This window comes from Muntiacus reevesi, chromosome 3 (genome assembly GCF_963930625.1).
Source record: "Muntiacus reevesi chromosome 3, mMunRee1.1, whole genome shotgun sequence".
Lineage (NCBI taxonomy): Eukaryota > Metazoa > Chordata > Mammalia > Artiodactyla > Cervidae > Muntiacus > Muntiacus reevesi.
Window position 1 is genome coordinate 44,738,749 of NC_089251.1, and position 23,961 is coordinate 44,762,709.

Sequence of the window (23,961 nt, forward strand, 5' to 3'; positions counted from 1 at the left end):
TGGCTCAGTCAGTAAAGAATCTGCCTACAATGCAAGAAACTTGGGTTCGATCCCTGGGTTGAGGAGATCCCCTGGAGAAGTGAGTGGCTGCCCACTCCAATATTCTTGTCTGGAGAATCCATGGATAGAGGAACTTGGCCGACTACATAACAGTTTAATTTCTGTGCCAGTGATTTAGTACTCTAAAAGAGAGTTGATAGCTCTTTTCCAAAAATGAAGGAAAATCTAAACCTGTTTAGAAATAAAAAGCTCACATTTTGAAATGAAGGGTGAATTGTTCATGATAAGTGTAGCCAAGTGTTCTGAACAGTCAGTTGATACCCGACTCTTTAACAGAACCTTTTTGAGTATCAGGCAGGGGAGTTACAGTTTGGCTTGGATAGTCTTCTTTTCCTACCCACCCCCACCCCCACCCCCCGCTTTGGTAACCTACTTTTATGATATCTACTCATAGTGGCTCGTGCTTGATCACTCATACATGTCTGGCTTTTTGTGACTCCATGGACTGTGTAGCCCACCAGGCTTCTCTGTCCATGGGATTTCCCAGGCTAGAATAGTGGAGTGGATTGCCATTTCCTTCTCCAGGGGAATCTTCCCAACCCAGGGATTGAATCAGCATCTCCTGCATTGGCGGGCAGATTCTTTTATCACTGAGTCACCAGGGAAGCCCAGCTATAGCAGACCTATGGGAAAACCTTCCCTGAATGCTTCAGTGTCTACTGTGGAAATAATGGGAAGGCATGATCTTTGAGTCAGAAAATGCATTGCTTTCTGGGTGTTACCCTTGGTATTCTCCCCTATATACCTGGTATTAGTTAGCCTAACTTCTCAGAATTTTTTGTTTGTTTGTTCATAAATTTAGGTAGTAATATCATTTCTTGACTTCTGTTTCAGTTACTCTTTGTAGTACTATTAACAGTTAATTGTATATAGTCACTTCTTTATACTCCAATATCTTTGCCTGGAAAATCTTATGGACACAGGAGCCTGGTGAGCTGCAGTCCATGGGGTCGCAAAGAGTTGGCCATGACTGAGCGACTAACACACTAACACTTATAATTTGTATGTGAGCAGTTTTGGGTTTTCACCTGAGTTTACTTTTAGACATGGGACAGAATGATACCAATAGTTTTTGAAATGTATAAACTGTTTTTTTTATTTGACTTTAGGTCCATTGCAAAAGAACTTGCAGACTGGCTTATAAGCAACAATGTGGTAGAGCATATATTTGGACCAAATTTACATATTGAGGTTTGTGGACTTTTATATGACTTATCTGCTCTATTGAGAGAGAAGGTTTTAAAAAATTAACTATAATAAGGTTTTCTTTCCCAGATTATCAAACAGTGCCAAGTGATTTTGAATTTTTTGGCAGCTGAAGGGCGACTGAGTACTCAGCATATTGACTGCATTTGGGCTGCTGCACAGGTAATATCAACAGCTTACATTTATTAAACACTTCCTTATTTTATGTTCTAAGTGCTTATCCCCTTATAAGGTGAATTCTGTTATCATTTTGTAGCTAAAGAAACCAAGGCATGGGAAAAATTGGGGATCAAATCTGTGAATCCGTGTCTTATCTTACTATACAAGTGGTATAATTAAAGGAAGTGAGAGCTAGTCAGTTATAGGTTCTTGGTTTATTAAGAGACATTTTCCTATTATTACCATTTATACAATCAGTGCTTCTGTCCTTAACTTTGTATTCTTATGTTTCTTTTCTATTATATTATCTTCTTTTTTAATTTAATTTTTGAATAGGCTCATATCCATATGGTTTAAATTTCAAAAAATTGATACCTTTTCAAAAAAGATATGCTATACATTTTCCCCTTTCTTCCAGTCTCTAATGCATGCAGTTCCTTACCTCTCAGGTGCATCATAAATTTTCTGTATAAATTTCTAATTGTAAACAGTAAACATTTTTCTTTCCTTGTTCTGTTTTCCACAGATGTATCATACTAAATGGACTTGATTTTTTTTCACTTAACATTTTGTCCTGGAGATTATTATTCCACACAAGTAACATAAAGCACTTAATTTTTTAAGGACTGTATAGTGTTTCATTATGTGCATGTACCATAGTTTATTTAACCAATTCTTGTTCATAGGCACTATCTTTTTCTAATCTTTTCCATTACAAAGAGTGCCACAACAGGTAACCTATTTACAGTCATTTCGTCCAAGTGCAAAACCATTATGTAGGATAAATTCCTACTTGGAAGTAGAATTGTCATGTTAAAGTTCATGTGTGGTTTACTTACGGTAGCTCATGGTGTGATAGTGCCACTTTGACCTTTCGCTGTTAAGTTGCTAAGTCGTGCCTGACTGTTTGTAATCCCATGGACTGAGGCATGCCAGGCTTCACTCTCCTCTGTCTCTCAGAGTTTGCTCAAATACATGCATGTCCATTGAGTTGGTGATGCTATCTAATCATCTCATCCTCTGCCATGCTTTTCTCCTTTTGTCTTCAATCTTTTGCAGCATCAAGGTCTTTTCCAGTGAGTGGGCTCTTCGCGACAAATGGTCAAAGTATTGAAGCTTCAACTTCAGCATCGTTCCTTATCTTTTCACGTTTAAGTGAAAGGAAGTCCTTATCCTTACCCTCCTCAATTAGTTGTATTCTTAAACTCCTTTTTATTTGCTAAACTAGTGAGTGAAAAGTGTTATCATTGATGTTTTAAATTTGGATTTCTTTCGTGTGAATCAGGTTGAAAATCTTGTACTTAAGTACCCTTCTTGTTTCCTTTTTTGGGAATGTTTATATTCTTTGCCGTTTATCAGTTGCTTTACTTTTTTTTGTAGGAGATCTTTATATATCAATGAAATTGGACTTGTTGTCTGTTAGGAGTTATGACTACATTCTGCTTTGATGTCTCCTTGCTTAATTCAGGTGGTTTTTGCAGTTGAGTTTCAAGTATGTGGTTTCAGACTTGTGGTTGAAGTTTTTGTGGCCTGTGGCTTTTGTGTTATGGTTTGAAATGCATTTCAAGATTACAACAAAATTCACCTTTAGTTACTTTCTGTACATTTTGTTTCAATTTTGTTTTTTAATCTTCGATCCATTAGGAATTTATCATATACATACCCAATATTTCCCCTCCCAATTTTTGGTTGTGTTGTCCCCATTCCATTTGTTAAGTAATTCTTCTCCTCACTGATTTGAGACACTAGTTTTATCTTGACTGGGTCAGTTTCTGAACTTTGTAGACTGACCTGTTTGTGTATATAGTCATGATCTGTATACCAGGGATTGGTAAAGTTACAGCCTGTGGGCTTGTAAATAGTTTGTTTGCCCCATGGCTTTGCCTGTTCATTTTCATATTGTCTGTGGCTGCTTCCACACTGCAGTGGCAGAATACAGTATCTGTTACAGAGAATGTATCACCTGTAATCCTAAAATATTTACTGTCTGGTGCATCGAGAAAACATTTGTTAGTCCCTGCTTTTATACTCATGTCTTTTCTTTTTTCACCTTGTGTCTGTGTAACATTTCTTAATATCTGGCAAAGCTGATCCTTTATATATTTTTTAAAGAATCTGTGTCTCACTTATTTTTTCATGTAAGTTTTAGTATTGACCTACTCTTTAAAAATACTATTTTCATTGTTTATTTCAATGATTGTTTTATAAAGTAGTGTCTTATCCAAGTTGTTATATGCCATTTTGTATCTTTCGGCATTTCAGAGTTACTTGTATATAGACTTTACCATATGTTAAGTTCATTCTTAAAGGGTTTTAATTTTATATATTATTGCTAATAAAATAGCCGTTTCTCCCCTTATACTTGCTTTCATCCATTATATTTTTGTTTAATCCATATTCTTAATGATCACAACATATATACATAAACTTTTGATATACTTAAGCTTTTTCAAATTTTTGATTTTTAATTTTATTCATAGCAAGACAAAATATGAGAACAATGATATATAAGTAATACAGAATAAGTAACTAGGAGTAGTGAAGCATTGTTTATTGAAACTGAAGTTCATCACATTTTAATTGATACTGTGTATTAAGACTTCTAGCATTTTATCCTGGCAAAAATTTGAATTTACCTAATAAGGAATTTACCTAATAAGGAAATTAAAAAATTCTGGCATAATCTGTAATATAGTTGGAAATAACTTAAAATATTTATAATAAAGGATAGTTTAATGAGATGAAACAAATATATTTGAAAGATCATTTTATTTGAGTATTTCTGTGATTTGTTACTGCTTAACTTTTGGCTGTACCACAGATTTCAACTTATCAGGAGTTTTTACATTTTGAGTTCTTCTGTTTGAGCACCAACTATAACAGACATCAGGTTACAGGTTGTTTAGGTTTGGTTGGTTGTTTTCATAGGGTCTTGCCTGAGTCTTTTTTCCTTCCCTCTGGAGTAAGTTTTTGAAATCACTTTGCACACTTGATACGCATACATACACACACTTCACCCAGTAACAATTGGATTGGCTGCTAATTTTTTTCATTATTTGTATCAAAACTCTTCTGTTGGAATCCAAGGAGAAAAGAGATAAGGGTGACATATGGGAAATAGAAAAAAAGTGTAAAGTGCTTTATAAATATTTGAGAAATGCTTATCTTTGATTATAATTAAATGCAAATTCAGCTAACACTTGACCATTTTCACATACTAGTAGTTAGTTCTCCTTATAGTTGACAATACGCTCTGTTGGCCAGAGTGTGGTGTAACTTCAGGAGAACAACATAGCAGTTCTCTTTCTAGTTACTTGTCTTCTAAATACATGTACATGAAAATGTTTGATATACCATTGACTGCGCTAGTAGGCCATGAATGTCTGTCACTGTGGGACTAAATGAACTTTGGGAAAGCCATCTGGTAGAATGTTTGAGGCCATGAGAAGAACTGAACTTGATATAGTTTGCTCATGTGGAATGACCTCCAAGATATATATATATATATTTTTTTTTTAATTGGTCTTGCTTAACCTCACAAATAATATGGTAGTAAATCTTTTATTAAGAGAAATAGCAAGTACCCAGTGTATTCTCCCACTGTGTATTAAAACAGTGGTAAAAAGAGAATGTACATACATGTATATGTACTCTTTGTACTTGTGAGTGTCTGGAACAATTTTGGAAAAACACACAAGAAATTTTAATACGTTTGCTTTTGGGGAAGTGGCCTGATTAGGTGGGAGGTTTTGCCTACGTTTATGTAAACTTGAAAAATTTTACATGTGTTTACTAATTTTTCAATAAATATAAAAAGTTGTATATAAAGTTACGGTAAACATTTTGACATTTAAGTGACTTTCTGTACCATTTAAAATTACTTACTATTCTGATTTGAGTTACCTCTCTACATCTCTATTCATATCCTTTCATATAAAATCTTGTAGTCATAGGACATAAAAAGGTAAACTTCAGAATCTTTCTACTGTGTTGGAATTTATCATTAAATGCTTTCCAAATTTGAAGAACTTGTATATAGATTTATGTAACTTTTATATAGATTTATATAACTTGTATATAGACTTTTGTAACTTACTGAGATGATAATTTTGTCTTAAAATGCAGCTAATAGCTTTTTGGGGATAGATTTTTATGTCTCAGTGGCAGAAGGAACATTTCTTAGGTCTTAGAATTTAAATATCATCTGATTCAGTTGTGCAGTATGTACATTTTGAAGGGCAATAGTTCATACTTCTCATCAGGTTCTCAAAGGGAATATGTGATGACTAATTTTAGAAACACTGATATATACTCCATTGGTTATTAGCTTCTGCTTGTATATTTGTATACACATTTAAACTGCTGCTTTTTGAGACTGCATACTGTCAGCATGTGAAGTTATGATTGTACTTCAGATATAATCTGACCACTGCAATATCTGTCATTGTGTTACATCTTATGATTTGAATTCTGTTCATTTATGCCTATTTTAGGAGCTGTTTATATGAATAATGGTTCCTTCTTGTACTATATATTCAAACCTCTTGTCTATACTATATTCTTTTTTTGTGTTGTTGGGTATTTCCTTTGTTGTTCATATTTAAGGTAGACGACTGGTAAGAGATCTTAGTACTTTCAGGTGTTGTGAAATATTTTTCCATTAGAACTCTTAAATGGACTTCTGGAAATGGGAAAACAGGATTTAATGTCCATGTATCATTCCTGCTGTTCATCAAATCTGGTGCTCAAATAAACTCAAAATTTTCCAGTTACACTGCAGAGATAGACCCATCTCCTCTGCAGCTCACTCACAAATATTCTGAGCTGTAGCTTTCTCTCTCTGCCTTGATCCTCACTCAGTTTTGTCTGACTCTTTGCAAACCTATGGACTGTAGCCCACCAGGTTCCTCTGTCCATGAGATTTTGCAGGCAAGAATATTGGAGCAGGTTGCCATTTCCTTCTCCAGGGGATCTTCTCAACCCCAGGATCGAACCCTCATCTCTTGCATTGGCAGGCAGGTTCTTTACCACTGAGCTACCAGGGAAGCCTCTCTTATCTGTTACTGATTCTCATTTCTTTGTGGGTTTGTTTCTTTTCATTCTAAAATACAGTAATGAATGAGTTTCCTTTATGGAAGATGAGGAAATTCTCATCATTTTTCTCTTCTCATTTTCCACTTTGTAGTTTTTATTATGTTATTTATATTTAATCAAGTTATGCAACTTTTAAGTGAACCATAATTACCACAATTGTTTCATATTAATTTTGTATTTAGGTATATGATTTACCACAAATCCTTTTTCCTCATTCCTGTTTTCCTTGTTCCTTTATTCGAGTTAATTTGGGCTTATTTTTGTGACTTTCACGGAGTAGACTTTTGTTTTACTTTGTTGGTTTATAAACTGGCCTTTATACACAGTGGTCTGAGAGAACGAAAGAGGTGGAGATCACTCCAGATTGGTAGGTGGCAGGTTTAAAAGCAAGGGAAGTTAAGAGGCTTGTCTTCAGTGGCTGCAAGATGAGTAGATCTCGGCACTCGCCTGCCAAATCTTACAAGTTTATAAGTGAGGTCTTAACTGGGTTTAGGCACAATTACTATAACCTTGGAATAGTTCCCGCTTAAGGAGTAGCAGGCAGGCAGAGTGTATATTCCAATGACAGGGGAGGAAGTGAGGTACCTCTCTTTGCTCAGTTTCAGCTCAAAAGTCAACTGGCAGTTATGTCCTCTGGATTATTTTCTCCATCATCTCTGAAGAGGAACTTGTGGGTATTTTATTCTTGGTTTCCACATACTTGAGATGTCTGATCTCTGTACTTGAAGCGTTTGATTGAATATCATACACTGAGCCACTCTAGCTTTCCGTAAGAACTGTGTAGTATATATGAAGAGTAGTCCTTTGTTTTCTGAACAACTTTTATTTTTAATATTAAAAAGAATATTTACTATATATCCCATCATTCTTTGTTGTCAGAATTTTTCTCATGTTGTTTTGTAGGTGTTCATTAATCCCATGAGGGTTTTTTTTTTTTTCAAATATTTTTTCATTTATTCATTTGACTGAACTGTGTCTTAGTTGAGACACTTGGAATCTTTGATCTTGCTGCAGCATGTGGAATCTTTTTTAGTTGCAGCATGCAAACTCTTAGTTGGGGCATGTGGGATCTAGTTTCCTGACCAGGGATCGAACCTGGGACCCCTGAGGGGAGTGCAAAGTTTTAGCCATTGGACCATCAGGGAAGTCCCAGAGGGTTTTTTTCTTTCTAACTTGTTTTGAATTTTTGGTTGATGGCCTTTAACAAGTATTTTATTTAAAATTTTTTTATTGTGGTACAAATACGTACAACATAACAAACCATTAATTTACCATTTTAGCCATTTGTAAATGTACAGTTCAGTGGCATTGAATACACTCAAATGTTGTTTTTTAACCATCACTTAACCTGTATACAAAACTTTGACATCACCTCCAATGAAGACTCTGTACATATTAAACAATAACTCTCTATTCCTTCTTCCCATCTCTCAGGGAACTTTTGATTTCCTTTCTTCTACATTATATCTTTATGAATTTGACTATTCTAGGTACCTCATTTTGGTGGAATCATACAGTATTTGTGGCAGCTTATTTTACTAAATAGAGCTTTTTAGGGTTCATTATGTTAACAGTTCAGTTCTATTCAGTCATTCCGTTGTGTCCAACTCTTTGTGACCCCGTGGACTGTGCTTGCCAGGCCTCCTTGTCCATCACCAACTTCTGGAGTTTACTTAAACTCATGTCCATCAAATCGGTGATGCCGTCCAACCATCTCATCCTCTGTCATCCCCTTCTCCTCCAGCCTTCAGTCCAGTGAGTCAGTTCTTCGCTTCAGGTAGCCAAAGTGTTGGAGTTTCAGCTTCAGCATTAGTCCTTCCAGTGAATATTCAGAACTGATTTCCTTTAGGATGGATTGGTTGAATCTCCTTGCAGTCCAAGGGACTCTCAAGAGTCTTCTCCAACACCACAATTCAAAAGCATCAGTTCTTCAGCGCTCAGCTTTCTTTATGGTCCAACTCTCCGATTCATACATGACTACTGGAAAAAACGTAGCTTTAACTAGACAGACCTTTGTTGGCAAAGTAATGTCTCTGCTTTTTAGTATGCTGTCTAGGTTGGTCATAACTTTTCTTCAAAGGAGCAAGCGTCTTTTAATTTCGTGGCTGCAGTCAACATCTTCAGTGATTATGGAGGCCAAGAAAATAAAATCTTGTTACTGTTTCCATTGCTTCCCCATCTGTTTACCATGAAGTGATGGGACCGGATGCTATGATCTTAGTTTTCTGAATCTTGAGTTATAAGCCAACTTTTTCACTCTCCTCTTTCACTTTCATCAAGAGGCTGTTTAGTTATTCTTCACTTTCTGCCATAAGAGTGGTATCATTTGCATATCTGAGGTTATTGATACTTCTCCCGGCAATTTGATTCCAGCTTGTGCTTCATCCAGCCCAGCATTTCTCATGATGTACTCTGCATATAAGTTAAATAAGCACGGTGACAATATACAGCCTTGATGTACTCCTTTCCCTGTTTGGAACCAGTCTGTTGTTCCATGTCCAGTTATAACTGTTGCTTCCTGACCTGCATACAGATTTCTCAAGAGGCAGGTCAGGTGGTCTGGTATTCCCATCTCTTTAAGAGTTTTCCACAGTTTACATATGTAAAATTGATTGCTGTTGCAGAGAAATAGCTGAATTTTGCTTGTTGAGCTTGTACTCAGTTCAGTGTAGTGTGTAACTTTGAATCTGCTTTTAGCACTACTTCCTTTTCTCTATATAAAATCATGTCATTATGAGTAGTTTTACATCTTCTTTCCAATGTATTTTCATTTTTTAATTGATTTATTTATTTTTGTGGTCTGATATCTGTGGCTGGTATTTCTATGTACTGTTGAATGGCTGTCGTGTATGTGAGCGTCACTGTCTTGTTCCTGATCGTAGGGGAAATTTTTTCAGTCATTGGGTACTGGCTATGATGTTAGTTGTGGAATTTATAAATAACCTTTATCATGTTCAGGAGTTTTTCTTCTCAAAATGAGGAGAAGACAATGGCAACCCACTCCAGTGTTCTTGCCTGAAGAATCCCAGGGATGGAGGAGCCTGGTAGGCTGCCGTCTATGGGGTTGCACAGAGTCAGACACGACTGAAACGACTTAGCAGCAGCAGCAGCAGCAGCTTCTTAAAAGTTCTGAGAGTTTTTATCATGAGAGGGTGTTGGATTTTTGTCAGATGCCTTTTCTGTGTCAGTTGAGATTATATGGCTTTTTTCCTTCTTTCTATTAATATGCTGTGTTACAGTAATTAATTTTCTTTTTGAACTAGCCTTGTATTCCTGAAGTAAATCTCATTTGGTCCTGGTAAAAGTTTTTTTACTATGTGGTTGTATTTGATTTGCTAGTATTTTGTGAAGGACTTTTTGTATTATTAAAAGAGATACTGCTCTGTCATTTTCTTTTCTTAAGAAAATTTTGGTATTGGGTTAGTGCTAGTCTCATAGAATGAGTAAAGTAGTTAATTGTCTTCAGTTTAGGGGAAGTGTTTGAGAAGGATTGGTGATAATTTTTCTTTAAATGTTTGGTAGAATTCACTAGTTAAACCATATATTTTAAAATGTACTTTGGGAGATTGATTACTGACCCATTCTCTTGTTAAAAGAGACATTTTTCATTGCTTCTTGAGTCAGTTTAGGTAATTTGTAAGCAGTTTTTTGGCATACAGTGTCCATGGTATTTTCTTTCATTTTTTTTTTTAACCTTTAAATTTGGTAGTAGTACTCCACTGTCAGATTTTAGCTATTTACATTTCTCCTCTTTTTATTTTTAAAAATTATTTTTATTTAGCAAAAAGTTTATTACTTGTTTAGAAGAACCAGCTCTTGGTTTTGTTAATTAAAAAAAAATATATATATATTTGTTTGGCTGCATGGATCTTAGTTGCAGCATGTGAGATCCTTAGTTGCAGCACGTGAGCCTGCGGGATCTAGTTCCCTGACTGGGGATTGAACCTGTATCCCTTGCATTGGAAGACAGATTCTTAACCACTGGACCACCAGGGAAGTTCTGGTTTTATTTATTTTTAAAAGTTGTTTTCCTAATCTGTATTTTATTATCTTTGTCCTAGTCTTTGTTATTTTCCTTCTTTTAGTTTTGGGTTTAGTTTATTATTTTTCTAGTTCCTAAGTGGTAAAGTTAGGTTGTTGATAATGAGATCTTTTAAAGTTTACATTTAATAAATTTCCTTCTATGCAGTGGAATGTCAGCATTTTCTTTTCTTGGTTTCATGGTTATTTTATTGCCTTTGACTTTTAGCAAAGATATAATAATATATCTTGGGGTAACTCAGCTCTTACTAGGAGTTTGTTGAAAATTTTGAATTTGCCAACTTGTGTCAAGTTGAGAAGCTTTTTGCCATTAGTCTTTAAATAGACATTGTGTACTTTTTTTTTTTTTTTTCCTGTGAAATTTCTACAACGATTATATTGGTAGACTGGATGGTGTTCCACAGGTCCCTTAGGCTCTGTTCACTCTTCTTCATTCTTTTTCTATTCTTTAGACTCAGTAATTTCAGTTTTCCTTTTTTCAAGTTTGTTTATTGTTCTGCTTGCTCAGATCTGCTTTTGAGGTTCTGTAGTATATTTTTTATTTCAGTTATTTTACTTTTTAGCATTTCTCTTTTGGCTCCTTTTTATGATTTATGTCTTTAATGATATTCTCATTTTGTTCAGGCAATATTTTCCTGTCTTCACCCTTTTCCTTTAACTCTTTTAACATTAGAATGTTTCAGGATCTTTTGTCTAGTAATTTCTTTGAATTTGCATTCTATGAATGATGGTAGTTTTGTGTTGATTTATTTTATTCATTTGAAGGTGCCATCTTTTCCTGTTTCTTTTTATATTTTGTGTTGGTTTTCTTTTTTTTTTCTTTTGGTTGTAAACAGTGTGAATTTTACAATATGGTAACTTTGGAAAAGAGATTCTCTTCATTTTTCAGAGTTTGTTCTCTGCTGGTTGTTTTTGGGCTAATGATCAGTCTAACGTGAATCTTTATGACCTTTTCAGGTTTTCTTCTGAGCCTGTGTCTTTCCCTGACAATGTGTAGTACCTTTCTAAATTCTTCTACACATGCATTCTTTGCTGAACTTCAAAAGGAAAAAAAAAACATCCTGGTGTGGCTCCTTTAATTCTTCCAGTAGACACTTCACCTTATTTGGGTTGAAACAATGGCAGTTAACGTACACCTCAGCCATCCGATGTAGTGATCCAAGTTCAGAACACAGAAATTTATTATTTGGAGCACAAGATCATTATTGCCCACCCATGGCGCCAACAAACTGTACCAGTGTCACATTGCTGTCCCCACAGCTTCTTGCCACAGCGTCAAGGACTGGGAAACGGGAAGCTGCTATCACTCTGAAGGCTGAAAACGGCCAGCATTAACAACAGTGTAGCAACCAAGTTTTCCTTTGGGAACGTAAGAGTTCAGATTTGCAGCTGCAGAGTTTCGGAATAGTTCTATCAGAGTTTTCTGTAGTACAGTTGCTTTTTAGGTACGGAGATGGATTCCTGGCACTTTCTGCCCTACCATCTTCCATGACATCCTTTTCCTCTCTTTTCTTTTCAATAACTAGTGAAGAGTCTGTGAACCAGCTCCACACTGCTATTTTTACCAGTAACTAAAGCTGTCAATCTTAATATTTTCTCCTCACTTTTTGGATGTGTTTTCATAATGTGCATCTTGTAAAGAACCTTATGTGTCTTTTGCCTCAGCTACAGGATTATGTAATTATCTTTTAAGGGTCTTTATTATTTAAAAATAATCAAAATTATATCTATTATGAAAATCCCATTTTATTAATCATTTAAGTTGTCACAAATCATGTTTATTGCACAGAATGTTTTTAAATCACATTTTAATTAGGAACGGTATAAATGTAACAGTTACTTGTTGACATAAAGCAAGTATAAACTTAGTACAGTCTTAATTACAGTGTTAATATATTAAAACTAATATTCTTAGGTAAAATCTGTAAAATGGGCAGACTAATAACTGACGATTCACTTCTCAAAATCTAATGATGTTTTGGTCTTAAAGTATTGAAATTGTGTAAGTAAACACTGTTGAATCAAATAGTATATTGAGGTAAATAGAGTAATTTATTAAAAGTCACCTCACCATAGAGGACTTTTTCCAATGTTATTTTATTTTACCTCTGTTTCAACATTAGGTTGTACATATTTACCTTGAAAAGACAATGCAGTATAGGAAAGTTACATGATTTACACCTGAAAAATATGAAAGTCAGTGTTTAAGAATAGAAGAATCTACATTTTCTAATAGACTTTCAGTGTATTGAAGATAAATAGAATATGTTTTACTTTTGGAGTCCTGAAATTGAGTATTTCTGGCCTAGTCATATTTGTGGCATATCTTGATTTAGCAGTTAGCAGCCTTGTAGCTATATAACATGCTTATTTTACTGACATTGTAATATTTAGTAGTCATATCTTTTTAAAAATTATATTTTCTCTCATATTTACCTAATTCTGTTTAGTGTAACAAAGGAGACTTTCCTAGTTTATATTATGTAGTCTTTGACTATAATGGGGCTTCTGTTTTGTACTCTTTTAATAATGAACATGTTATAGAAGTACTTTATAACCACTTAATATAAGAAAAATAATCCAGTTGATCTTTGATCAACATGAGGTTTAGAGGTGTCAGCCCTCTGCACAGTCAAAAGTGTATGTATAACTTTACAGTCAACGTTCCACAGTATCTGTAGTTCTGTATCTGTGGAACATAGCATTATTAGTGGGAGAAAAAACCAACCTTGTATAACCACACAGTTCAAACCTGTGTTGTTCAAGGGCCCACTATACACTTAAAAAATAATATTTATTTGGTTTTCTCTCCTAATAGTAATTTATTTTGTTTTTTATTTCCTGCATTTTAGTTTGCTATTTGTTTGTATATTAGTGATACATTCCTAAATTGGAATTCTTTTTATACTTGGAACTTACAAATCACTTACTGTGAGCCTCTCTCTTGAGGTTAAAAAGTTGCGCTTGTGGTTTGCTTGGATAAGGTGAAGTTATGCTAAAGTGTAATTTTGTTTTCACAATTTTATGTACTGTTCCTTATAATATTTGTTAATTTAGTAATATTTTCTAGTATTAAACATCTTAGCATACCAGCCACTTTGTTCGCTTTTAAACTTATACAACTTTTTTGCTATCAGCTTATTTACTTATGCAGTATCATTATATTTGACTATTGTCATTACTTTTATTTTCTAGTTGAAACATTGTAGTCGATATATACATGACTTATTTCCTTCACTCATCAAGAATTTGGATCCAGTACCACTTAGACATCTTCTTAATCTGGTCTCAGCTCTTGAGCCAAGTGTTCATACTGAACAGGTAATTGATTCAAACCATAATGAAATTTTGTTTTTTGTTAAGTTTCTTAAGTGAAAATTTATTTGTTATTCACATAATTTAACTTGTAGTTTATTACTGTTGGTATTTCATTTAAGCAAAAGGGTATTAAATTTGTTACAATGTTTCCTAAAACCTCTAATTTCAACTTCTCTTTTTTTAAGACATTGTACTTGGCATCGATGTTAATCAAAGCACTATGGAATAATGCTCTAGCAGCTAAGGCCCAGCTATCTAAACAGAGTTCTTTTGCATCTTTATTAAACACTAATCTTCCCATCGGAAATAAGAAAGGTTCGTAAAGTATAATGTAATTTGAAGTGAGTTGTCCCTAGTTTTTAACTCAAATGTGAAGTAGTTCCTGCAAATTAGTTTAAGTTTAATCTCAATTTTGAAATCAGAGCTGTTGGTGTTGTGAAAAGGTTAATAAATTGGAGTGAGCTCATGCTTTTGGTATACTGTTCAAGTAATAGCAATGAAGTTTAAGTAGTTATTGGATCTTCTTTCATTGATATTCTTCCCTTAAAAAAACCGTTTCATAAAATCTCTAGAAATTTAAGTTAGAAAGCAGTCAACATGCTTTGTTTTAGATATAGTTTTGAGAATAGAACATAATGATACATTTATCTTTTCATGTTTTCTACTTCACACTTTTCTGTCATTTTAGGTGTTTTGTGTGTGCTTGTACACGTATAGCTTTCTAGGGTTTTCTAAAACTTTACCAACATTACCCCTCTTTTTTGTCTCCTGACATCATATACTACTCTTTCCTTAGGCTTTTCTGTGCAGGCTCCCACAGCTACTGTGGCAAATGGTGGGGTCTTATATTATTGCAGGTTTCCCTACCTATATCTTGTTGTTTATGTAATAAGAACAACTGATACATGTCCCAAAGAAATTCAGTCACTTAGAGTATCTCCGTCCTGTTTTTCCTTTTCCTTCAGAGGAAGAAGAGCTCAGAAGAGCTGCACCATCACCTTGTAAGTTGAGTCTTAGAAATGTATGGCAAGATGACTTGTAGTTTTATTTTGATGATTGAGTTAATTGATTTTATATATGTGTATCAGAGTCCTGAAGTTCATTTTGTGCAGGAGATGTAAATCCTTACTAGTTATCGGTCTTACCCTTTTTGTTTAAATCGTTAGTGTCTTGACTTCTAATTGAAATCATGTATATTTTCTTTAGAAATAATTGGCAAGTGTTAACATATTTCCAGATTATGTTTTTGGCTACTTGGCATGAAGCTTTGGTATGTCAGAGAATCAAAGGATTATGACATTCTGATAGATCCATATTAATACAAGTAAGAAGTAAAAAAAAAAAACCCCATCGTTTTAATATAGGGTCACCTGCAGCCAGTCCTCAAAGCAGTGATAACAGTGATACCCATCAAAGTGGAGGCAGTGACATTGAAATGGATGAGCAACTTATTAATAGAACCAAACATGTGCAACAGCGACTTTCAGATACAGAGGTATGAAAAATCTTTTTGCCTCCCCATGTAGAGTTTTTTGGGTTTGTGCTATGTTTATTCTTTGAACTGGGAATGTAAACTTGAGACCTGTTAGGGCCTCTCCTATCTTATTAGTATCATTTAAGTTCTTTACTTTTCTTTGAGTTTTTAATTCCATTTTATATTGTTCAAGGAAATAATGTCAGTACTGTGGCAGTCTTTTTAAAAAGTATAGTGTGTTAATGTCATTTCTTACTGCCTTAAATATTTATTTAAATCTTCATTTCTAAATGTAGGAATCCATGCAGGGAAGTTCTGATGAAACTGCCAACAGTGGTGAAGATGGAAGTAGTGGTCCTGGTAGCAGCAGTGGACATAGTGATGGATCTAGCAATGAGGTGAATTCTAGCCATGCAAGCCAGTCAGCAGGGAGCCCTGGCAGTGAGTTACAGTCAGAAGACATTGCAGATATTGAAGCCCTGAAAGAAGAAGATGAAGATGATGATCATGGTCATAATCCTCCTAAAAGCAGTTGTGGTACGGATCTTCGGAACAGGAAGTTAGAAAGTCAAGCAGGCATTTGCTTAGGGGACTCCCAAGGCCCATCAGAAAGAAGTGGGACAAACAATGGAACAGGAAAGGACCTGGTTTTTAATACTGAGTCAATGCCAGCAGTAGATAATCGAATACGAATGCTAGATGCCTGTTCACACTCTGAAGACCCGGAACATGATATTTCGGGGGAAATGAATGCTGCTCATATAGCACAAGCATCTCAGGAATCTTGTATTACACGCACTGGGGACTTTCTTGGGGAGGCTATTGGGAATGAATTATTTAATTGTCGGCAGTTTATAGGTCCACAGCATCACCACCATCACCACCACCACCACCACCATGATGGGTAAGTCCACCTAAAAATAAAACAGCTTACGGTTTCTTCAGGGAGTTAATTATAGGCTCTATTTATTCAGTTGTGATAAATTCTACATCAGTGCTGTCCAATAGGAATATAATGTAAGCTACAAATGCATGTTTCAGATATGTAATTTTTAATTTTCTTTATTTTTCTTTCCTTAATGGTTTATGGCTGCATTGTGCAGCTTGAGGGATCTTAGTTTCCCAATCGGGGATCAGACCTGCGATCCCCTGTGGTGGAAGCATGGAGTCTTAACCACTGGACTGCCAGGAAAGTCCTAATTTTTAACTTTCCAATGGGCACATATAAAAAAGCAAGATAAAACAGAAAAGATTGATTTTTAATTGTAAATTTTATTTAAAGCAGTAATATCCATGTCATCAGTGTAAAATTATTAACAAACATTCTTTTTTTGTAATGCTAAATTTTCAATAATCTGTGTATATTTACTACTGCTAACATATTCTGTTTAGACCAGCCACTTTTTCCATGTGCAGGGGCCACAGATGGCTAGTGACTGTTGTATAGGAAGTACAGATTTAGATCTTCAACTCCTTGTTATACTTGCCTAAAAGTAATAAAAAAAATTGCTTGTGGAAACTTCATTAAAGTATGATCATGAAAAGGGGAATTTTATGCACATTCCATTTTTAGGATATCAGTAAGGTTAAAGCCTCAGCATAAAGCTTTTTGATCATCTGTGAAATACACCCATTGTGTTTAATAGTGATTCTGTCACTTAGTAGTGTTACAGTATTAGGCAGAGTAGTCATTTGTTCTTTCAACAACATTTTCTTGTGTATGCAATAGGAATAATAATACCTGTCTCATGGGCTCATGGGCTAATATGATTGGCACATAATCAGAGCTTAATAAATAATAACTTACTATTTGTTATTATTGTCATTAAAAGTAGTAATATTTGAGTTAATGATAAAATAGGGATGAGTGGTTTATCAGAATTTTTCTTAGACCTGACTATTTGCCAGGCCTTTCAGAATTTAAGATGGTTGTTTGGGAGAATTACATATGCATACATATTCCTACTTTATTTCCTTTGCTTTTTGGTTCTTGAATCTTTATCCCATATGAGTATATGGTAATGTTTCTTTTTTATTTTATTCATATATTTATTTTTGGCTGTGCTGGGTCTTTGTTGCTGTGCAGACTTTCTCCCTAACCCTAATTAGGGTTAGGGTTAAGGTTAGGGAGAAGTTAGGGTTAGTTGGGTTAGTTGTGGTGTGCAGGCTTCTCATTGCAGTGGTTTCTCTTTATTGTGGAGCACAGGCTCTCGGGCGTGCTAGCTTCAGTAGTTGTGGCATGTGGGCTCAGTAGTTGCAGCTCCTGGCCTGGAGCACAGGCTCAGTTGTTGTGGTGCATGGGCTTAGTTGCTCCATAGAATGTGGGATCTTCCTGAAGCAGGGATTGAACCCATAACCCCTGCATTGGCAGGTAGAATCCTTACCACTTAAGTCACCAGGGAAGCCCTGATAATGTTTCTTAATCTTCACAGTATTGATAGTTTGGGCCACGTAGTTTTGTGTTTTGGATTTACAGCAGTGTGAATGCTGTCCAGTGCGTTGTAGCATGGATGTTTAGCAGCATCCCTAGGCTGTGTCCCTGTATACTAGAGACATCTCCTATATTGTGATTACCAGAAGTTGTTTCTAGACATTCCTGGATGCCTCCTTGGCCTTCTGATTCAAAATCACTGGTTTATGGTCTGACATTACAGAAATGCATGTTCATGATTCTCCCCAGGACATACTGAAGACAAAACAGTTCATAAAACCAATGCGGGTAGCATATTCAGTTTGCCACATTTTAAATCTCTTTTAGTGTTCTCACCAACCCTCACCTGAGAAGACCTAATGATTTAATTTTTTATGTTAGCCATTTCCATATTCTCTGTGTGTGGTAACCACTTGTGAAAGTCCCCCAGTTAATACCAACCAAATCTGGATTGCAGCTTTAAATTGAAATTTTTGTTTTCTGGTAGTTATTTGATTCTGCAGTTGGATGAACAAAAGTAAATAAAATTTGAGGTTTCACTTTAAGATCTGAGTTTATAAAATAATTACCTAACAGTAAGTTTTACTGATTTTTCTCTAAAATTATTCCCTTTGAAGTTGTTTTGGTGAAGTGTTGATCAGCCAGATAGTATGTGGGTATACTGTAAAGTTAATACATAGTGCTGACTTTGTGGGCTTTTATATTTTGTAAAGCTGTCAGTATCCCATAGTGTTAACAAACAAAATGTAGCTTCATTCTTGAGTATGTCGTAACTTGTGCTAAATGTTTTGAGAGAGATTTTTTGTGAATCACAATGTGTGTTTAAATTGTAATTGCTAACTTTGTGCTACTCTTCTCTGTGTTACAGTCATATGGTTGATGATATGCTCAGTGCAGATGATGTCAGTTGTAGTAGCTCCCAGGTCAGTGCAAAATCAGAAAAAAATATGGCTGATTTTGATGGTGAAGAATCTGGGTGTGAAGAGGAGCTAGTTCAGATTAATTCACATGCAGAGCTAACATCTCATCTCCAACAACATCTTCCCAATTTAGCATCTATTTACCATGAACATCTTAGTCAAGGTAAGGTTCTGTATTAAGTAAAATGTATTCCTTTATTTAAAATGAATATAACATTGTTAAAAGGGATCAACAGTTAATGTTTTTATATTTCATTGTTTTTGCCAAATAACTTCATATTACAGTCTTTTTTACAAAGAAATGAAATTATTATGAATGCTCCATCATGAGTATGAAGGCTAGAGTTCCACCAAGAGATATTTAAAAGAAAAGGAAATAAAAAAATAACATGTAAAATTGTAGCTTGTATTTGAGAAAATGTATGGCTATATTAGATTTTATATTCTGGAAACTTAGGACTTAAAAGTAGGCGATTACACAGAATTTCATATTGTATGGTTCCATTTATATCAAATAACTAAGATATGTGGTTAGTGGTTCCCTGTGGCTAGGGGGAATTGGGGGACATAAGAGGGGGGTGACTGATAAAAGGGTAAGGTGTTTCTTTCATCTGGGGTGATAAAAATGTTCAAAAAATGATGTTCTGGTGACTTTAAAATTAATCTTAAAAAAAAGTGATAGGACACGACCAAACTTGAATGAATAGAGATTAGAGGACGTTTAAGAATAGTGGAAGATGAAGGAAGAAAAAGGAGAAGTTAAGAGGGAAAACAGTTAAAGAATTGGCAGTGTCAAGGTCGGTATTCAACATCTTGCTTGGTTACACACCATCAACACTTGCTAGCCTAGGAAATAGGTTTTTGGATGCTAGTAAATGATAAACTAAGTACAACCTGATAGATTAGGTATATGCTGTTAATGCCGTGATTAGACTTAGAGAGCAGTTTGTGAATCTTGGAAACAACTTTCTGATTTCAGATGTTACTTGTATAGAATCTAGATAAGGTTACTTTGGGATTTTGGGGGGTGGGGGATGTGGGAGGCATGCCTCATAGCCTGTGGGATCTGTTACCCGTCCAGGGACCAAACCTGGACTCTCAGCAGTGAGAGTGAAGAGTCCTAACCACTGGACAGCTAGGGAATTCCCTGTTCTGACATTTTTGTTTTTGTGTTATTGTGGTTGTTGAGAAATGAATGGGTTAAGATTGAGCTCAGTTGAATTAGATACCATATTTATTAAATTTTTTGCCATTCTTCTTTTATAAAGAATTCTTCCAACACAGAAAGACAAATAATTTAAAAATGGGTGAAAGATATAAGTAATTTTGTTAATACATAAATGAAGATATAGAAATGGTCAGTAAGTACATGAAAAGATACTCAGTATTGATAGTCATCTGGGAAATGTAAATGAAAACCACAATGAGATACTTCTACTCACTTGGGCTGGGTAAAAAATTAAGGACTTAATACTATCAAATGATGCTAAAGATGCAAAGCAACACTCTCATACAATGCTGTCAAGGAACATAAAATACTACAGCCAGTTTAGAGTACTGTTTTATTAGTTTCTTACAAAGCTAAATTTGTACTTACCATGTGACCCTGGAATTCCTGTTCTACATATTTTACCCAAGATAAATGAAAACATATGTCCACAAAAAGAGTTGTACGTGAATGATAAACTAGTTCATTTATGAACCTCAACTGGAATTAACTGGTAGATAAACAAATTGTTGTATATTCACACAGTGGAATAAAGAGGAAGCAGCTACTGATATATTCAACACCATAGATGAATGTAAAAAGCATTCTAAGTGAATAAAGCTAGACAGAAGAGTACATACTATATATTATTTATATGCACTTCTAAAATTTCCTGAAGTGATTTGCAATGCTTGACATCTACTCAGTGGTTGGTGGTGGGGACTGATTGTAAAGGGACAGAAGAGAACTTTTGGGGGTGATAGAAGTGTTCTGTATCTAATTATATATTTAAATTGTATTTTAATAAAATTAATTTTAAAAAAGCAAATACCAGAACAGACAAACCAAAAAATACCCCACAAACTTAAAAAGTCAGGCTACAGGCTGGGAGAATACTTGCAAATCATGTATCTATGGCTTGTATCCAGACCATATAAGAACTTTTACCTTACAACTCAGTAGTAAGACAACCTAATTAAAAATTGGGAGTTGATTTATTTCACCATAGTAGGTACACAAGTGACTTAATAAGCACATGAAAAGATACTTAGCATCATTAGTCATTAGAGAAATTCAAATAAAAAACAGATCCTACTGCATACCTATGAGAATGGCTAAAATTAAAAAGAAGGACCATAGCTATGTATTGGGAAGAATTTGGAGGAACAGTAACTGGTGGTACAGCCACTTTGGAAAACAATTTGACAGTTTCTTCTAATTGTAAACGTATATGTGTTTATGTGTTTACCTTATGATCCCACAATTCTAAATATTTACCCAAAAGAAAAGAAGGCATATGTCTGTACAAAGACTGGTTGCATCAATGTTATGGTAGCACTATTCATATTATCCAAAAATTGGAAACTTCAAATTTTCATTAATTGGTAGATATATAAACAAAATAATATTTTGATATAATGGAATATTGTTCTGTATTTAAAAGGACCGCACTACTGATAGGTACTTAACAATGTGGACAAACCTCTAAAAACATTCTGCTAAGTGAACAAAGTCAGACATAAGACTATACATGCATATTGTAAAATTTCATTTATATGAAATTTCTAGAAAATGTTAATTTGTGGGAATAGAAAAACAGACTAGGGCTTGGGAATGGGCTCAGGGATTAAATATAATTAATTAGGTATGAGGGAATGTTTTAAGGTGGTAAAAGTGTTCTAAAACCCTGTTCTAGTAGTGGTTGCATAATTCTCATTTTTATGAAATCAATGTATGTGTACAGTTTAAGAGGAAAATTTCATGTAAAGCTGCTAAAAAAGACAAGCATTTTTGCTTAATATAACAGAGCTAGGGAGAATTATTTACTAGAATTTTTGAATTTAATTGAATGTTTTGAATAAATTGTCTGCCCGCAATGTGGGAGAACTGGGTTCAGTCCCTGGGTTGGGACGATTTCCTGGAGAAAGAAATGGCAACACACCTCAGTATTCTTGCCTGGAAAACCCCATGGATGGAGGAGCCGGGTAGGCTTCAGTCCATGGGGTCGCAAAGTGTCGGGCATGACTGCGCGACTTAACTTTCACTTTCACAGTTCAAAAAGTGTTTCGATATAAGACACTTAACAGAGTTATATCCCATGGCTATATAGTTAATTAATTAGTGTTAGTTGCTTAGTCGTGTGTAACTCTTTGCAACCCATGGACTATAGCCGTCAAGCTCCTCTTTCCATGGAATTCTTCAGGCTAGAATATTGGTGTGGGTAGCCCATACCCTTCTCCAGGGGGTCTTTCTGACCCAGGGATCAAACCCTCTCCTGTATTGCAGGCAGACTCTTTACCATCTGAGCCATCAACAGTCATTTTTATGTTTAATTTGGGTTTCAGGTATTTGTATATAGTTCTTTTGACATGAGGAAAACATTAAATAATAATACTTAATAGAGCAGAGGCTATGAAATAGTGAAGAGGCTATGAAAACTCTTCACTTTAGTAGTATCAAACTAAACAATACTATTCTCTCATTTATAAAGCAACTGTTGTAATTGTTTTTATCGTTTTTATTGAGATTTATCGTTATACTTCACTTTGAATTTGTTGTTTTTATGAATGCTGTAATTCATTTTACAATTTCAGTCAGCTGCATTCCTCTATAGTGTGGTATATTTTGCCCCTCAGGACCTGCAGTTCATAAACATCAATTCAACAGTAATGCTGTGACAGACATTAATTTGGATAATGTTTGCAAGAAAGGAAACACTTTGTTGTGGGATATAGTCCAGGATGACGATGCAGTAAGTTATTTAATAATGTCAAAAGACTACAATTACAGCAGAATGCAATCAGTATAAGTAGTAACTTAATGTGTGTACATTTTTTTGTAGGTTAATCTTTCTGAAGGATTAATAAATGAAGCAGAGAAACTTCTCTGTTCCTTAGTATGTTGGTTTACAGATAGACAGATTCGAATGAGATTCATCGAAGGTTGCCTTGAAAATTTAGGACACAACAGGTAAATAGGAATTGAAAGTTTTTTACATGGTCATCATATTCATATAATATACCATTATTAGCCTTAAATTTTTTTTTTTAAATAATCATGATTTTTGTATTAGTTTTAAACTCTTTCCACCCATAGTGTTCATATGTTATCACTTGGTCTTGGTTATTTCAACACTTTTTGGCAGTCTTGATTAGATCCTCTCTAACAAAAATAAGGGAATAATAATACTGTCTTCTTGATTCTGGGAATGATGGTGATTATTTTCAGATTGCAGTTAAGTATTCTTGAACTATATATATAAAGGAAGCTAAATATGATGAGTAAAGTTAAACAACTAAGCTGAAATACATCCATTTTGATAACGGCATTTTTCTTCCTTCTGAGTGGATTTTTTGATTCTGTAGTGCATAGAGAATTAGATTAGCGTTTTTTTTTATCTGGTTTGAATTCTGCTGTATATTTGTATACTTCTTATTGGGGCTCAAATTATTACAGATTTCTTGATTTTCACTTCTGCTTATTGATACATTTTCCAGTTTCCCTTGTCTTATACTGCTTCGATAATATTGTTTCATTCTCTTTCATAGTGAATTCAGTTATTAATTGAATGTATTTTCATCTTACCTCTGCTCAGGCTCCATCTAAATGTCTAATTTTATTGAATATTTAACTATATAAAAATTTTTTTTGACCTAATTGGATTAGAAAAAATATGTTCAGTATTTTATTTTCTACTTTTGGTCTTTAAAGATCTATAATTTGAATGATCACAGTAGAAAAATTGCTTATTCATGCAGGTATAAGAAACTACTAATAGGTTCCTGTTAGTGGATCAGTTGCCTCATTCAACATGTATTCTTTAAAAGGAACACTTTTAATGGCTGGATGATATTTCATCATTTATATACGTATTATAGAAGTTACTTTTAAAATGTTAATTGTCTTTTAATAGTCGTCTTGAAGCTACTGAACTTTTAAAAGTTGTATCAATTTTTATTCCCCATATGTGCATCTGCATATGTATGGCCCAGCAATTCCACTGCAAAGTATGTGCCTTACAATATGGTACATCCAGATGGTCACCAAAAGA

At 34.6% G+C, this 23,961-nt stretch overlaps 1 protein-coding gene across 3 annotated transcripts in view; it reads left to right on the forward strand.

The window, feature by feature from the left end:
- Window positions 1-23,961, forward strand: part of USP34 (ubiquitin specific peptidase 34) — a 225,087-nt gene that overhangs the window by 83,037 nt on the left and 118,089 nt on the right. For all 3 annotated transcript variants that reach the window (XR_010662332.1, XM_065929087.1, XM_065929088.1), the window contains exons 9-18: window positions 1,170-1,251; window positions 1,336-1,428; window positions 13,756-13,881; window positions 14,064-14,193; window positions 14,844-14,879; window positions 15,243-15,373; window positions 15,649-16,256; window positions 18,652-18,866; window positions 22,547-22,662; window positions 22,753-22,880. Coding sequence is in view for 2 of the 3 variants with exons in the window: in XM_065929087.1 (XP_065785159.1) it covers window positions 1,170-1,251; window positions 1,336-1,428; window positions 13,756-13,881; window positions 14,064-14,193; window positions 14,844-14,879; window positions 15,243-15,373; window positions 15,649-16,256; window positions 18,652-18,866; window positions 22,547-22,662; window positions 22,753-22,880 (1,665 nt within the window). In the remaining variant the exon portion in view is untranslated. The remainder of the gene's footprint in view (window positions 1-1,169; window positions 1,252-1,335; window positions 1,429-13,755; window positions 13,882-14,063; window positions 14,194-14,843; window positions 14,880-15,242; window positions 15,374-15,648; window positions 16,257-18,651; window positions 18,867-22,546; window positions 22,663-22,752; window positions 22,881-23,961) is intronic.